General features: G+C 46.4%; 1 protein-coding gene across 2 annotated transcripts in view; it reads right to left on the reverse strand.

Annotated features, from left to right (window-relative positions):
* The window catches only part of PRKCA (protein kinase C alpha), a 514,582-nt gene that overhangs the window by 117,586 nt on the left and 381,020 nt on the right, over window positions 1-15,976 (reverse strand). For both annotated transcript variants that reach the window (XM_033183907.1, XM_033183908.1), the window contains exons 6-8: window positions 3,801-3,957; window positions 2,626-2,760; window positions 2,018-2,114 (exon numbers count right to left, since the gene is read on the reverse strand). In XM_033183907.1, the coding sequence (XP_033039798.1) occupies window positions 2,018-2,114; window positions 2,626-2,760; window positions 3,801-3,957 (389 nt within the window). The remainder of the gene's footprint in view (window positions 1-2,017; window positions 2,115-2,625; window positions 2,761-3,800; window positions 3,958-15,976) is intronic.

Genomic DNA, 15,976 nt, shown 5'->3' on the forward strand with positions numbered 1-15,976 from the left:
CATGCCTCAGCCACCGAGTAGTTGGGATTATGGGCACATGCCACCACACCCTGCTAGTTTTTGCATTTTTCGTAGAGGCTGGGTTTCGCCACATTGCCCAGGCTGGTTTCAAACTTGAGAGCTTAAGCAATCTGCCTGCCTTGGCCTCCCAAAGTGCTGGGACTATAGGTGTGAGCTACCACATCTGGACAGTTCTAAATTTTTTTTTTTTTTTTTTTTTGAGACAGAGTCTTGCTCTGTTGCCCAGGCTGGAGTGCAGTGGCATGAACTTGGCTCACTGCAACTTCCGCCTCCCAGGTTTAAGCAATTCTCATGCCTCAGCCTCTGGAGTAGCTGGGAGTACAAGCGCATGCCACCAAACCCAGCTAATTTTTGTATTTTTAGTAGAGATCGGGTTTCGACATGTTGGCCAGTCTTGAACTCCTGACCTCAAGTGATCTGCCTGCCTCAACCTCCCAAAGTACTGGGATTACAGGAGTGAGCCACCACACCCAGCCTGGTTCTAAGTTTTAACATTAGAACTCTGCCAACATTAAGATAAATCAGAATGTATCACATAAAAACCTGGATTGCTGTCTTCTCTTGAAGAAGGAAGATTCGGCAACACAGGCCTGGACTTGCATGTGAGAAACATCAAATTGGGCAGGGTAGCGGTAGCTGCCACCTGCAGACAGGGCTCAAGCTTACCAGCTTACCCCAGTCTCCACCACTCCCTACTGCCTCAATCCTGAGGCCTGCTGTTCACTGCCATTTATTATCTGTGAATCATTTCACTCATTCGTGCTCTCAAGGACATCTAACCAAAGAGCCCCTGCCACGAACACAGACTTTGCCACGAACATAGACTTTAACCAAACATCAGTTTAACAAAGTAATTGGAACAACTGCATGTTTTACATCCTTTGGGATTCATTCTCTCTGGGTAAGACCTATATGTTTCTTTTGCAGGGTGCATGTAGGAGGTTTATTATCCTCCCAAGACCACTCTTCCCCACCCCCCAGATCTGTTTCTTAGAGAACAACAGAAGAAGGAAAACAGGAGCAACAGCATCCCATTAGTGTCAACATTTCAGTAACAGTTCAGCATCTATACACATGTGTGCGTGTGCATGTGTATTGCTCTAGAGTGGGGGAAATTCCGGGGAATTCTAATGAATCTGAAGAAGAGAAAGATTCACAAAGGAATTAACCAGTTACACAGACTGAAAAGGCTACTCTATGAGTCCCTCGAACAGCCAAAATGAAGGGTGATGAGAGAAGCAGAAAAATATTAGAAGTTATGACTTTAAAACATAAGGAAGGTACTTAGAGAAAAGAACTGTTTACTAAAAGCTGAGATGTCTGGTAATGAAGAGGAGAAGGGAGAGAGAGGAGAAGGGAGAGAGAGGAGAAGAAAAAGAGAAGTAAGGAGCAGAGGAGGAGAAGAAAAAAGACCAGGGAATCCGGGACAGAGGCAAACACAAATACCAAGAGGAAGAAGAGAAGGAGGTGGCCTTTGCTGAACACCTGGAGCATAGATAAAAAAGGATCACACATAAAGGCATATTTGTTTAAGCTGGTCTTTCAGAACAAAATTAGGAACCTTGTACTTTCTGTAGGAAAAAAAAAAAAGTCTCAGATGATAGCCTGATTCCACACAAATGAGCTCCCAAGGAAAGGCCAAAATGACTTCCTCCTTTTCAGAAGAGCACAAGTCCTCCTTTGTAAGAACAATCCTGCCCCCTCAGAGCCTGCTTCTCTCCCCAGCGATGCACAAATCGATCTCTTATGCAAAAATCAACCATGCTCTCATTTCTGGGATATTTCCAGTTTCCATTTTCTAAGTGATAAGAGTCATAAAAAGTCAACAGCTTGCAAAGGAAAGGGAGTGAACAACATTTATGTTTTTAAATAAAGAAAAAGATCATTGACTTAGATTACTTTTTTGCCTTTCAAAAAGGTGATCACACTATCTCGGCTGTTCCTGAAGTCCGGCTTTCTAAAGGAAAGGTGTTTCCAGGCATTTTGTTATCCTCACCTCGAATTTCTGCCTGAGTTCCATGTTTCCTTCTTCGTCCCCTTCTGGAATGGGTACATTGTAGTACTCACCTTCTTCTTGGTTAAGCAACTTGTACCTTTCAAAGACAGGAGAAAAAGAGTTACCACCGCAAGTTTAGCAAGCCTTCTCCTGAACCCCTAGTCAAGCTGTTTTGTGAAATGCATCCTATGGAGAGGCTACAGCCAGAGAAGTAGACATTTGACTTTTTAAAATTTTTACATTTTTCAGACAGGGTAGCTCTGTTGCCCAGATTGGAGGGCAGTGGTGAATCACAGCTCACTGCAGCCTCAACCTCCTGGGCTCAAGCGATTCTCAAGCCTCAGCCTCCTGAGTAGCTGGGACTACAGGTTATACCACCACACCTGGCTAATTTTTGTATATTTTGTAGAGATGGGGTTTCTCCATGTTGCTCAGGCTGGTCTCAAACTTCAGGGCTCAAGCAATCCACCTGCCTCGGCCTCTTGAAGTGCTGGGATTATAGGCATGAGGCACCAAGTCTGGTCTCAACTAACATTTTAGAGACTGAAACCTAACTGTCTAAATGGTCTGATGCTTTGAGACATATTCAACCTCAGTGGCTTCCATACCATCCACTGGCTGGCATCTTCATTAGCTCCGAAACCCCAAAGGAAAGGGATCCCATGAAGTCATTCCTTGTTGTTCGATCCCAGTCCCAGATTTCTACAGATAGTCGTCGGTCTTTGTCTGAAGGTTTCAATTTGCTACAAGACACACACACACACATGCAAACACTAGGTTATTTTGATCATGGTTTCTTGGGAGACACCACCTGTACATGATTTGAGCCTGAGATAGAGAAATAGTATATTTGATTCTCTTCCTGGTCCAGTAAAATACCAACCCCTTATGCTGGCAACCAAAGTGCTACAGGAGGAGTTAACAAACTATGACCCATGGGCCAAATCTAGCCCACTGTCTATTTTTATAAATAAAGTTTTATTAGAACCCAGCCATGGCTATTTGTTTACATATTGCCTATGGCTGCTTTGACACTAGAAAGTTGTATAGGTGCAACAGAGGCTATAATGACCCACAAGGCCTAAAATATATACTATCTGATCCTTTATAGAGCAGAGCTTGCTGGTCCCTCTAGAATAGACAGCTACCTTTCTGGTTGTCCACAGAAAAACTGCTTCCTGTATACTAGTCTACAAAGGGGACCTCTTGCTTTTGCTCAGCTGTACTCAGTCTTCCTGACTTATTTATTCCCTCCTTCCTTCTTCCCCTTCTACCATCTCTACCTCTGAAATCCTGGCAACCCTCCCAGGCTGGCTTTAAGTGTCACCTTTTCCAGGACGTCTTCTCTCTTTGAAGGCAAGAATGATCTTGCCATTTCAGTGGCAATAACACTTCCTATATTACTCACTCATTCTGTGGTCTAAAAATTATTTAAATCTTTGTCTTACGCCCTCCCCTAACTCTCAAAAGAACCTAAGTCCATCGAGAGGTGGACACACGAGATACATTTTTACATCATCTTTAATACCTTACACAGAATTGTTTATCCAGGTTAAATAATGATAATAATTTGAGGCCAGAATTATGCAACTCTTGGTAAATCAAATTACTATCTATCAAACAGGTGCTAATAGCTACTTCCCTAATGGCAGCCTGAGGAGGTCTTAGGACTAAAGACGTGTTTAAAGACGTTTATAATGAACCTACTTCATTACCTCAAATAATGAGGTGGGCAACTGCATGGTGTATAGGAACGAGATTTGATCAAGGAGAGACCACTTACAATGTAAAGGACTCATTCCACTGGGGATTTAGTGTGGAGCGGATGGTTTTGGTTTTTTGTTTGCTTTCATTCTTGGGATCAGGAATAAGTTTCAGCTTCACATAAGGATCTGAAAGCCCGTTTGGATCCATAGGGATTAGATTTTTTGCATCTCGTACTGTGAAGAGAGAAGGAAGAAAACATTACACAAAGAGAACGGACCTATATTGCCCAGTGTCTTGTGCCAATACCAAGCTGAGTAAAAGAGAAGTCAGGATGGCGTTTAAGGAGAGAGACGGTAGGAAGCCAAAAGCTTCTAACGCTCGACGTGAGAAAAACTACCCACTGCCACCACCGGCAGAGATAATAGGCATCGTGAGGGCCCTTGTGGGTGGGTCTTGGGACTCAGCACCAGCCTGGACTGGCAGCATCAGCAGCACTCAGATATCTATTAGAAATGCAGATCCCACCCCAAACCTGCTGAAGCAGAATCCGTTATTTAACAAGATTCCCAGGTGACCTCTGCAGCACCCCCGGAGTAATGGTGCACCCTCCCCGCATGGAAGCAACCAGCCCGACCTGGTCCATGGTGCCGCACATGCACCTGACCTCCCAGAAGGCGTTGTCCCTTTTTGTGGGTGAAGGCCAACGGCTTCCAACTCTGCCTGTACATTGGAATCACAAGGGAGTTGGGGAATGGGGGAGTTAAAAATTCTAATCCCCAGAATTAAACTAGAATCTCCAAGGAATGTGGCTCAAATATTCATTTGTAAAAGCTCCTTGGGTGATTCTCCTGGGCAGCAGGGGCAAGCACCATTGCTGTATACAGCTGTAACTCAGAACTGCTGCCCGGTGCTGGTCCATGGACCAGCAACATCTACATCACCTGGGAGCTCATCAGATATGCAGAACCTTGGGTCCCACCTCAGACTTAATAACTCAGAATCCTCACTTTAACAAGACCTCCAGGTGCTTCCAATGCAATCCTAGCTTGAGAAAGCTGATATTCCAGGGAATCAAAAATAATTAGAAGGAAAGGCCATTTCGTCCACAGAAGAAAACAGGCTTGGAGATTTAAGAGCTGGCAGAGGCTCACAACCGTGAGAAGCTGTCTAACGCCACTGCACATCAACGTAAAAGGTAATTATCTACTGCTATGATGAAGGGACAAAGGCCTGAGCCTCCTACCCCAAATGCCTTCCTCATTATCTTCCCATGGCATCCTTCCCAGTGAGGCTGAATTACCAGATATGCAACTGGTCAGACACCATCAACACACGTATAACTGAGACCAGGCTCCCTGGTCCAGTGGTTCCCACAGTGTGGTCCCTGGACCGGCGGCACTGGCATCATTTCCTGAATCAGAACTCTGGAGTGGAGTCCAATGGTCTGTGTTTACCAAGCCTCCGGGTGATTCTGATGTCCATAAATGTTGCAGAACCACAGATCTAGGCAATTAGCATACTTTATCAGCATAGTTTAATTATTAAGAATTACAAAAGAACTTTAGAAGAAGGCACTGGAGTTGTCAGTGGGCACGGTTAGATGGGGAGCGGGTGGGGGAAGGATCCGAAAGATGTTGGGTCTTTGGACACAAATGAGGGAGGTACAGCCCTAAGATCAGAAGTCAGAGACAGACACTGCCTTTACTAGTCTGTGGACCTACTGTGTGCTGCCTCCTGCCAGCCAACAGCCTTACATTCTCCTTACCTGGCAGCCTTACACAGGTGGGTAACAGATGGGACTATATTCAAATACAGAGGGGGAGGGGGCTGGCTCAGGCCTGCTAGCCACAGAGAAGTTGAACATATGTTTCTCGTACCCCATTTGTGCCTTCCAAGTATTTCTTCTCCTAAGAAAATATCGAACCTCATTCATCTCGGGGAGCAGATAGCACATAAATAAAACACACAGGCATGGTCTCTGTGGCTCAGCAGGTGTACGTGCAAACTCTGCCTCCTTCACCATGTAACCCTGAGCACTGGGAAGCTTTGTCTCTGAGCCTACGTTTCTTCATCTAGAAAAATGAAGAGGGGCATAATTCCAGTGGTATAGAATTGTTGGGAGAATCAAATAAAATAATGTTTATAAAACACCTTACATGGTTAGGGGCTTGGAAAATGAAAAAAAAGAAAAAAAATCCATGATGTGAGTGCTCACTACACCCTAGGCATGATGGACTCGTTTCCACTCTTATCATGCTGAAATCTATAGGGCTGGAGGCCCCCAGGGGACTTGATCGCTGGAGAATTCATCAAGCTCATGTGAAAGGTTTTAATCCAATGCAGAAGGTCTCGCCCACTAAAACATCAACCCTGAGTATCACCAAAGATGAGCACAAAAATGGAGCTCTCCCATGAGGAATGGAAAGAGGCCAGCGGCGTCTCTCTGATTCAACACCAGAATAAGAATCAGATGCTCTTTAAAAGGCAGAAAATGCCCTGGAATGCCTAACACTGGAGGCTGCAGAAGGTCACATCCTGGACAAGCCAAAGAAGACCCTTATCAAGGCCACCGAGAGGTCCTGCGTTGCCTCCTGCCCGTTGCAGAGTTATTGCGGGTGCCGGCTTTTATATTTTCAATTTATATTCCTGACAGACAACACACACACAAAATCATTTAAGAAGGATCTCTTCTGAATGGTGATGAGTTAAAATCTTGATGGGATTTAAAGCTGTGAGCTTCCTACGGAGATACTATCATTTAAGTTGAAATAAAATAAGTTGAAAATAAAAAGAGTTATCAATTCCAAATGTCATTGAAGCAGATAGTGGGTCCAAATTTCAATTTCTTATCACAGCAGAGAACAGCCTGTGTGATGTGTGACTCATGGCATGCCAGGACACCTGAATCAGGATTATGAGCAACTAACTTGGGGTCCCATCTCAGAGTATAGGATCTGGGGCAAGGCTGCCTGCGTTTGCATTCTGGCTCTGCCACTCTGTGGCTGTGGACAAGCTATTTTATCTCCCTAAGTTTCCTCATCTGGAAAATTATATCTCCTTCCAGTCAGGATTATGTAGGCTCAGACACATAAAGTGCTTAGAGCAGTGATAGGCACGCGGTGAGAGCATAATAGCGATGATCATAATTGCTCTTTATACGAGTTACTGGTGGAGAACAAAATCGACAAGCCTTAGATGCGCAGAAACTGCACTGACAGCTTATGGAGTGGCAAGCAAATGCCAGGGAAAACAGTACAGTGTGGCAATGTTCTAACAGGGTTGCAACTGTATGGTTTCAAGAACGTCAGGCTAAGAGACAATGCTAGGGGGCATTACTCACAGGAGTACTTGTAAGGAAGCTGGAAGAGGGGAAGCTAGGAAAGAGAAAATAAGAGGAAAACTGAAGTGGGGAAGCAGATGAGAATAAGGGCTAGAGACAGAAGAGAGAAACAAGGGAAAGACGTGATCGAGAAGTGAAATCAAATCCCAACACTTTGGGAGGCTGAGGTGGGTGGATCACATGATGTTGGGAGTTTGAGACCAACATCATTGTGATCACATGATGTTGGGAGTCTGGCCAACATGGTGAGACCTCGTTTCTACTAAAAATACAAAAAGGAGCCGGGTGTGCTGGTGGGCACCTGTAATCCCAGATAGGAGATTGAGGCACGAGAATCGCTTGAACCCAGGAGGCGGAGGCTGCAGTGAGCCGAGATCGTGCCACCGCACTCCAGCCTGGGCGACACAGTGAGACTCTATCCCCCCTACCCATCAAAAAAAGATGTGGAGTCAGAGAGTGGGGACGCTGCCACAGGATAGGTGGGCAGACGTTCTCAACCTCAGCTATACCCTGGAAACACCTGGGATGTTTTAGTCAAACACTGATCCCTGGGCCGCGCCCTCAGAGAGTCAGATCTACTTGGTCCGAGTTGAGGCCCAGGCATCAGGATGGTGAAGCTCCCCAGGAGTCTCAGGTACAGCCAGCACTCTTCACTGTGCTCAGCACTCGCTCTCCGCGTGTGCTCCCTGGCCTCACACACCGACATCATTTGAAGACTTCGACTATTTTTCATGTTTTTCTTTAAATTGGCTCCCTTTTTAATATCCATCATTTAAAAAGGAAATGCATCACTACAGGAAACAGAAAACTAAGATTGTTTGCCATAAATGGAAGGTAACCAGAAAAGTAAACACAACGAAAATCGATGTTATTCATTTCTAGCTGGATCCAGTTGCCTGAGATCTTCAGTCTCTTAGCTACGAAGGGGAAATTAACAAGTGCTAGAGTTTTAAGGATATTCCAGCCCCAGAAGTCTTTGCTGCTTCAACTGAGATGGAAAGAAAATTGGGAATAACTAACTCATCATGTAATTTAAGATTTTTTAACATCCGTACAGTACCTTCAGAAATCACCTCAAGTGCAACCAGAAGTCACACCCATCAGTGGCCCCATCCCACACTTGGGAAGCACAGTTGGAGGGAATGCCAATTCCGAGGTTATTAAGGAAGTGGAATATTCCACAGCCTAACAGCAGTACTGGGTCCAAGAAGAACAGACCCGGCACCGGTCCCACGGCTCATTTCTTGTCTTTCACTTTCTGCAAGAACCAACTTATTTCGACCCACAGATTTAAGATAAGGAAACACACACACACACAAAAATCACACTACTTTGATACATACAATATTGAAAATGAGATTTTTTTTTTAAAGATCATGCCAACTCAAGTTCCAAAAGATAGGTCTCTAAACCCAGCAGTATAGAAACAACACACTTCCCTTGCTCATTCAGCTGCAGAAGCACTGACTGCTGCCCGAGGTCTACCCAAATGGCAGGGAACGCGGGAAGAATGGTTTTCTATCACAGCTCATTAGCAGTTCTGCAGCCTTTATGAGGAGGAGACATCTGCTGAGGAAATACATCTGTGCCACGGTACTGGCCATTTCAGAATAGAAAGTCTGTTCTGTAATTCCAGAACTTTAATAGAAATATAGAATACTAATTATATTCCCATATTTTTGGCTTCAGATGGCTGCTCTGAAATGATCAGCTATCAAGCCTGGCACTGAGAAAAAACAGCCTGGGTTAGAAGGTTATATAATTTCCTGATCATGGAACCTATCATTTCTGGATAAAGCTCATTCAAGTGAGATGATGAAGACTGAGAACCACCTACCCAGTGATCCCTGATGCAGGTGGCTCAGCAGCCCAGGACATGAGAGTTATAGAGTTTTAAGTCAATGTTGAGGAATGGGGTGGGGATACAGGCAGATGGGCTGTCTCATCAGCTCAGAGGACTGGGCCGCCCTAGCCGGATTGGAGAATCGAAGCCACAGGGGCACCACAGTACATGGCACAGTGCAGGCTAGGCGATGAAGTCAGTGATTTTGCCAAGAGCCTGCTTGATGAAAAGTGGAGATGTGGACCCAGGCAGGAAGCCAGGCAGGAGTGACCCCCATGCTTTCTCTGGGAGAAGCAAGGTGCGCCCACAAAGGCTTCCAGGCACCTGAGTGAGGGATGCACATCTGATGGCGCACTGGGGAAAGCCAGGCTGTCTCTGCTTGAATGGGTGCTCCAGGTGGTGGATGACTTCTCAGGGGCAGCATCACTTAGGGTAGCTAGGGTCAAATCTCTGCCTGCCACGTATTAGCTGGATGGCTTTGGATAAATTACCCAACTTTGCAGTTTGTTCATCTGTAAAACAAGGACAGTAACAGTGCCCATCCCATAGGGCCGTTGTGAAACTAAGTGAATTGATATACGCAAAGAATGTAGAAGATAACCCAGGACAAAGGAAGTGTTATGTATTTGCTGTTATTACTAATGGTAATGTCAAAGAAGCATTCGCTATCTTTATCATCATTGCCATCACCACCACTACCCCCACCATCATTCAGTTCTCTCTGACCCCAGAAGCAGGGCTGTTTCCTCAGGGTAACAGAGCCCATTAGGCTACAGTGAAACAGTCAGCAACTAGGTGTTCCAAATACCTGGTGTTGCAAATTCCAAAATAATTTGCAATTAAAAAAAAAATAACTCAATGCAATCCTTGATCTATTCAGAGAATGATCCAGATGTTTTCCTTCTGTTTTTTGAGATGGAGTCTCACTCTGCTGCCCAGGCTGGAAAGCAGTGGTGCGATCTTGGCTCACTGCAACCTCCACCTCCTGGGTTCAAGCGATTCTCCTGTGTCAGCCTCTAGAGTAGCTGGGATTACAAGCACCCGCCACCGCGCCTGGCTAACTTTTGTATTTTCAGTAGAGATGGGGTTTCGCCATGTTGGCCAGGCTGGTCTCAAACTCCTGACCTCAAGTGATCCACTCGCCTTGGCCTCCCAAAGTGCTGGGATTACAGGCCTGAGCCACCGCACCCAGCCCCTCCAGGTGGTTTCTTAATCTGGAGAATATATGTAGCATAAATGATGGGGTGGAATGATAAATACCCATGACTCATCACCTTACATAAAAGCTAGATTGGTGGCAACACTGCGGAACCCACCCAGTGTGTGCCCCTTTCCCACCCCACTCCCCTACTGTGGATTTTTAATCTCACTCTGAGGGTGCTCCAGCTGGGCAATGGGTCAAAGTAAGGTCACAGTCATGCAGAGGTTCTGAAGGATTCACCCATGGGCACATACACCAAAAGCTTTGTTGAGGACACAGCTGTATCCCTGTTGCCTGAGGACCAGAGTTGTCAGGACTGACCCACAGTGACCCCGCCCATCAGAGGGTTCATGTCTATATGGAGACATTGTTTAGTAATGTACAAAAGTCAAGTGTCTCCAGATTTAAGGACAACATGGCCCTTCAAATGATCTGTTTTGCTTTAGGAAATAATTCTCTGTTTTTATTGCTTTTTCTCCCCCGTCTAAGAGCACCCTTGTTCCTGGCTTCTACTTAAAAGCCAAGAACAAGGACAAAGGCTCAAAACAGAATTACTGCAAAAGTCAGGATTGTTCAGTGTGTGCTAAACCAGTGACACCTCCCACCTCCACCCCTGCCTGACAGCAAAAGCAAGAGTAAACAAAATTCTCCAATCCTACTCCACACCAGGCATGAGCAAAAATGTTCTCTGACACTGCAGAAAAAACAAACAAACAAACAAACTCTTCTTTGTTTGAAGTTACCAACAGCAAAAGAAATGTGAATGCAAAGATGTTGGTGGAAGGGCAGACAAGTGCTGGAAACAGGCAAGATGTAGTGTCTGTGGTCGAAAGAACTTCATATCATTCAACACCAGGCCATGGAGTGAGGGACGCTTCCCAAACCCATGAGCCTTGTCTTTGAGGAATAAAAAGTGACTTCAAACCCAGAGAATTCATTATTTTGATAATTATTAGATACCCAGAATGTTCTCTCAAAGGACTTTAGATCCATAATTTAATTTCATGTAAAAAGATGCTATTATCAAGCCCATTTGCAGATAGGGCCTTCAGGTAGAGATAGGTGAAATCACCTGTGCACTACACAAAGCCAATGAGTAGCCAAGCTGGGGCGAACTAGTGATTGTACAAAACTCCACTTTTGCTTGCAGTTGTATAGAAATGACTTGAGCAAGACAAAGTCCCAGAGAAGAGGTGGTGAAGTCAGCCTCAGCTGGGAGGGGATGGAGGAGAAGGTTGCTCAGGAAAATGAGGAGGAAAGGAAACACTCTTCCACTAGAAGGATGGGTGGCCAAAGAGCACAGAGGGAAAAGTGAACACACACCTTGCAGTGCTGTACTGAGCCCTGGGTGTGCCTATAGGGGTGGTGGGAAGGTAGGCAAAGCCTGCGCAGCTATGTCTGTGCTTTGGTGCCTTCAACTTAGTGAAGGGTTTAAAGGTGCTGCACCTGATTTAAAGGTGTGAGTGTAGTAGCTTCAGGGATGTAACTAAAACCAATAAACCTCTTAGTACACTGGGGTGTTCCAGCCACTACAGCTGGAATGTGCTGACATCTGCATAAGAACCAACAGGCCAGTGACTGAATCAACGAAGACCGTGATGTATCCAGTGACCACGTAGTCAGTCAGTACCCAGAAACCATGCCACCAAAGAGGAAATGGTGCTTTAGTGGGTTCTCTCTCTTTCTCTGCTGCAGTTACCAATTCTAGGACAAACATGGAAAGCATAGAGGGAAAAGAAGATTGCAGTGGGTGTGAAAAGGAGCTGGGTAAATTTGCACTGATATAGAGATTTTTAAGGCCACAAAACAAATATTGAAACCAAGGAAAAATGACACTCCACAAAATAGCATAAATGTATCTAAAACAGTGTTCATTTCCCTACAGTAATGTTCCCAATGACAATGGTGTGCATACTGCGAGAAGCCTGTTGGGTGGCTGGGACTGTCCTTTTTTTTTTTTTTTTTCCAGGCAACAAGGACTGTTTAACCCTATGCAGGAGGAAACCAAAAAATAAGTGGTGTGGGGAAAAGTTGTGGGTTCTGAAAATGTTTGGTCCCTGCCAGACGAATGACTGTTGGCTGAAGTAGGCTTCTCCACCACTAAGTGGAGTATGCTAAAGCTCATACTGCCCCAGTTCAGATCCCAGGACTTAGCTCTGGCCTGCTTTCTGCTAGCAGGATGACATCAATAATAATCTTCGCAATAGGTATCTTCAGTTTCCTGTGGCTGCTGGAACAAAGTATCACAAACTTCCTGGTTAAGACAACAGAAATGTATTGTCTCCCGGCTCTGGAGCTCAGGAATCCAACAGCCACATCACCAGGCCAAAATCAGGGGCTCCACAGGGCCCTCTAGAGGAAAATCCACTCCAGGCCTCTTCCAGCTTCCAGTGGCAGCAGGCATGACTTGGCTTGTGGCCACATCACCTTCTTCTCTGTACCTATAATTTCTCTCTATGCCTCTCTAAGGATACACATGTGATTACATTTAGGGACCATCCAAATCATCCACAATAATTTCCCCACCTCAACATGCTTAACTTTATCACATTTGCAAAGACCCCTTTTCCAGATTAAGGGCACATTCATAGATTCCAGGGATTAAGATCTGATGTCTTTGGGTGGTTGTTATTCATCCTACTACAAGTACTACCGAGGAATTTCTTCTTGGGAGTGATGAAAATGTTCTGGGTTGGACAGTGGTGGTGGTTGCACAATCTTGTGAATATACTGAAAACCACTACACTGCACATGTTTTAAGGGTGAATATTATGACCTGTGAGTTATATCTGAATTAACAAAGAGGACTTTACTGACAGGTTTCCACGTGCTTTAATACACCCACTCACTTAATACTCACAGTACTCTTGTGAAATAATGACTCAGATGCCCACTTTCCGATGACAAAACCAAGGCAGAGAGATGTTAACAAACCTGCTCAAGGTTGGACGTTTAGTAAGGGATGGAGTCAGGAGTGCAACTCAGTCCTGCCTCAGGGGCCTGGGCATTAACCTCTATGTGGTCCCCACAAGGTGACCTCTGCATTCAGGTTCACCTATTTGTGTGGAATAGGAGATAGCAAACCTTTTCTAAAAGGAGCCAGATCATCAGTCGTTTAGGCTTTGCAGGTCACTTAGTCTCTACTGCCACTATTCAGGCCTACTGTGCAGCGAAAGCAGACACAGACAATATGTGAACAAAGGAACGCAGCTGTGTTCCAATAAGACTTTATTTAAAAAATAGGCCAGGCACAGTGGCTCATGCCTGTAATCCCAGCACTTTGGGAGGCGAAGGTGGGCGGATTGCCTGAGCTCAGGAGCTCAAGACCAACTTGGGCAACACGGTGAAAACCTGTCTCTATTAAAATACAAATTAGCTGGGTGTAGCGGTGGGTGCCTGTAGTCCCAGCTACTCAGGAGTCTGAGGCAGGAGAATTGCTTCAACCCAGGAGGCAGAGGTTTCAGAGAGTCGAGATCGCACCGCCGTGCTCCAGCCTGGGCGACAGAGTGAGACTCAGTCTCAAAAAAAAAAAAAAGTATAGGCTGTGGGCCAGATTTGCAACACAGTGAGTTGTTTGAGGAGAAAGTGACACAGAAGAGAAAGCTCTACTTCCCTTAGGTTCCTTCTGCTTTGATTTGAGCCTCTGAACTCTGACCTTGTGCTAAAGCAAGGAAGGGGTTCTGGGCTGGGGGCGGGAGAAGTGTGTGAATCCACCTTCTCCTCTCTTAGCAGAACCTTCAGAAACCAGCACCTCTCATGTGCACCTTATGCCTGCTTCTTTTCTTCCGGCTTTTCTGGTGCAGCAGTTGGCACTCCTGGACAAACCTGACTCACAGCCTCCTCTTCAGGGCGTCTCATCTGGCCGTGACCTGTTGCAATGGGCCAACCCCACCTTGTTCAGGCTTCCCCAGCCGTTCCCACACCTTAGCCCCACCCAGGAGCAAGTGCAAACAGGGAGCGCCATAGGATAGCCACAGGGCTATTCTTTAATTATGCAACGGCTGCCTCGGAAATACGGATTTTAAATGAACATGTGCACAGTAGCGCTGGGCCACAAGCAGGCTGACCTGTCGGGGCAAGCCTGGTGTGGGAGAGGCCCCTCTGCTTCCTCGTTATTCTAGCTGCGTTTTTCCAGAGTTCAGGGCTGGTCCTGCCGAGAAAGTACCCTTCTAACAGCTTGGTTACTCAGTTCAGGAGCATCTCCAGTGGCCGATGGGCTGGACCGGATAGAAAAAGGGAAAAAACCCTCACCCCACCAGCTCAGCTGTACCACAGAGCTCTCAAGTTTCCTCTGGCTCACATTTTCCCGGTCACGTTACCGGGAAGAACACACTGTTCTTGAGGTTTGTTTGCGTCTCTACTTTGGGCCTCTTCTGACGATGCTGTGAGGGAGAACTTGAGTTCAAGAAGCTGCCAGTTCCCTCACGTCGCCACAAGTCAGCTCTGCACCGGGAGCCAGAACTCCTCGGCAAATGTTGACTGGGAAACTGGTGGAGTGACAGATTGCTTCCGGAACAGGATTTACCTTCCCACGTGACATTCCGGGGGCGGTCAAGCTGTCTAGCAATAAGGCAAGGTTCTGGGTTTAGGGGCTCTAACTTGGAGCCTCTAAAACAGGCACACAAGCCCTGGCAAGGGTGGGACACGTTACAGGCACTGCTGGGTCAGCTGGCATGGGACCCTGGGAGGAATCAGAAGTGGCATTGCTAGGGGCTATCATGTGGGCACAGGAGGCCGTTTCAGAAGGGGCCCAGGCAGGCTCCGGCTGCCGCAGGAGAGGGGGCTGGGAAGTGTAGCTCCCAAGTGACACTCCTGACATACACAGGCCTTAACTTTGGATAACAGGCACATCCTAAAACACTCTGGGCTGGGCATTCTCCGTTCTCTTTAAGCCATGCACCTCTTTAATACAACACTGCAGCTTTTATGACATTCTAGGGGAGGCCCTGGGTAGAGAACCTCTGTTGTATGCTTCAAGAGCCTGATTCCGCAGGGACCGAGGGATCGTCCTCTCCCCCACGCACTTTCAGAACCTGTGTGCAAAGGGACAGCAGGCTTCCTCCGGGTCATTCCTGCTTTGGCTAGGGATGGGAAGAGCTCTGTGCTGTGGTCTGAATGTTTGTGCCTCCTGCCCCCAATTTGTGTTTGAAATCCTAACCGCCAAGGCAATGGCATTAAGAGGAGGGGCCTTTGGGAGGTGATTAGACCAGGAGGGCAGAGCCTCCATGAAGAGGATCAGTGTCCTTGTAAGAGAAGCCCGAGGGAGCTGGTTTGCCCTTCCACCGTGTGAGGACATGGGGCTATCGGAAAATGGGCCCTCTCTAGCCACTGAGTTTTCCTGTGCCCTGATCTCGGAGTCTCCAGCCTCCATAACTGTGAGAAGTAAACTTCTGTTGCTTATGAGCCACCCAGTTAAAAAGGTATATTATTAGATCAGACTAAGGCGGTTTTGGAGCTGGGAGAAGTCCCGGCAACAGAGAGCAAGCGCTCGCTGGGATCTGCCTTTGGATAGGAGGCGTTGGGTGGTTGGTCCATGACGGTGGTGGCATATCCTGCCACTGGTGTGGGCACGTCTTCCCATTGGTGGGCATGCACTGTGGTCAGGCCCTCCATGGCATAAGGAGGTAACTGATTTCTCAAGCACGAACAATGAAGAGTCGACAGGACAGGTGAATTGGTCATGGGTAGCAGCCCAGGCACTACCACTCGTCAGACTGATTCACTAGAATCATTTGGCCAGAAGCAACAAAAAAATCATATTCTTCTCCCATTAACAAGTTAGAACTGAGAGATTCTCTATCATAGCTTGAGTGGCACTCGGTTACAGTACCTTTGAGGTTCCAAATATGGAAAACAGGCCTCTAACCT

Source organism: Trachypithecus francoisi, unplaced genomic scaffold, assembly GCF_009764315.1.
Source record: "Trachypithecus francoisi isolate TF-2019V2 unplaced genomic scaffold, Tfra_2.0 Lachesis_group20, whole genome shotgun sequence".
In the NCBI taxonomy this organism is placed as follows: domain Eukaryota; kingdom Metazoa; phylum Chordata; class Mammalia; order Primates; family Cercopithecidae; genus Trachypithecus; species Trachypithecus francoisi.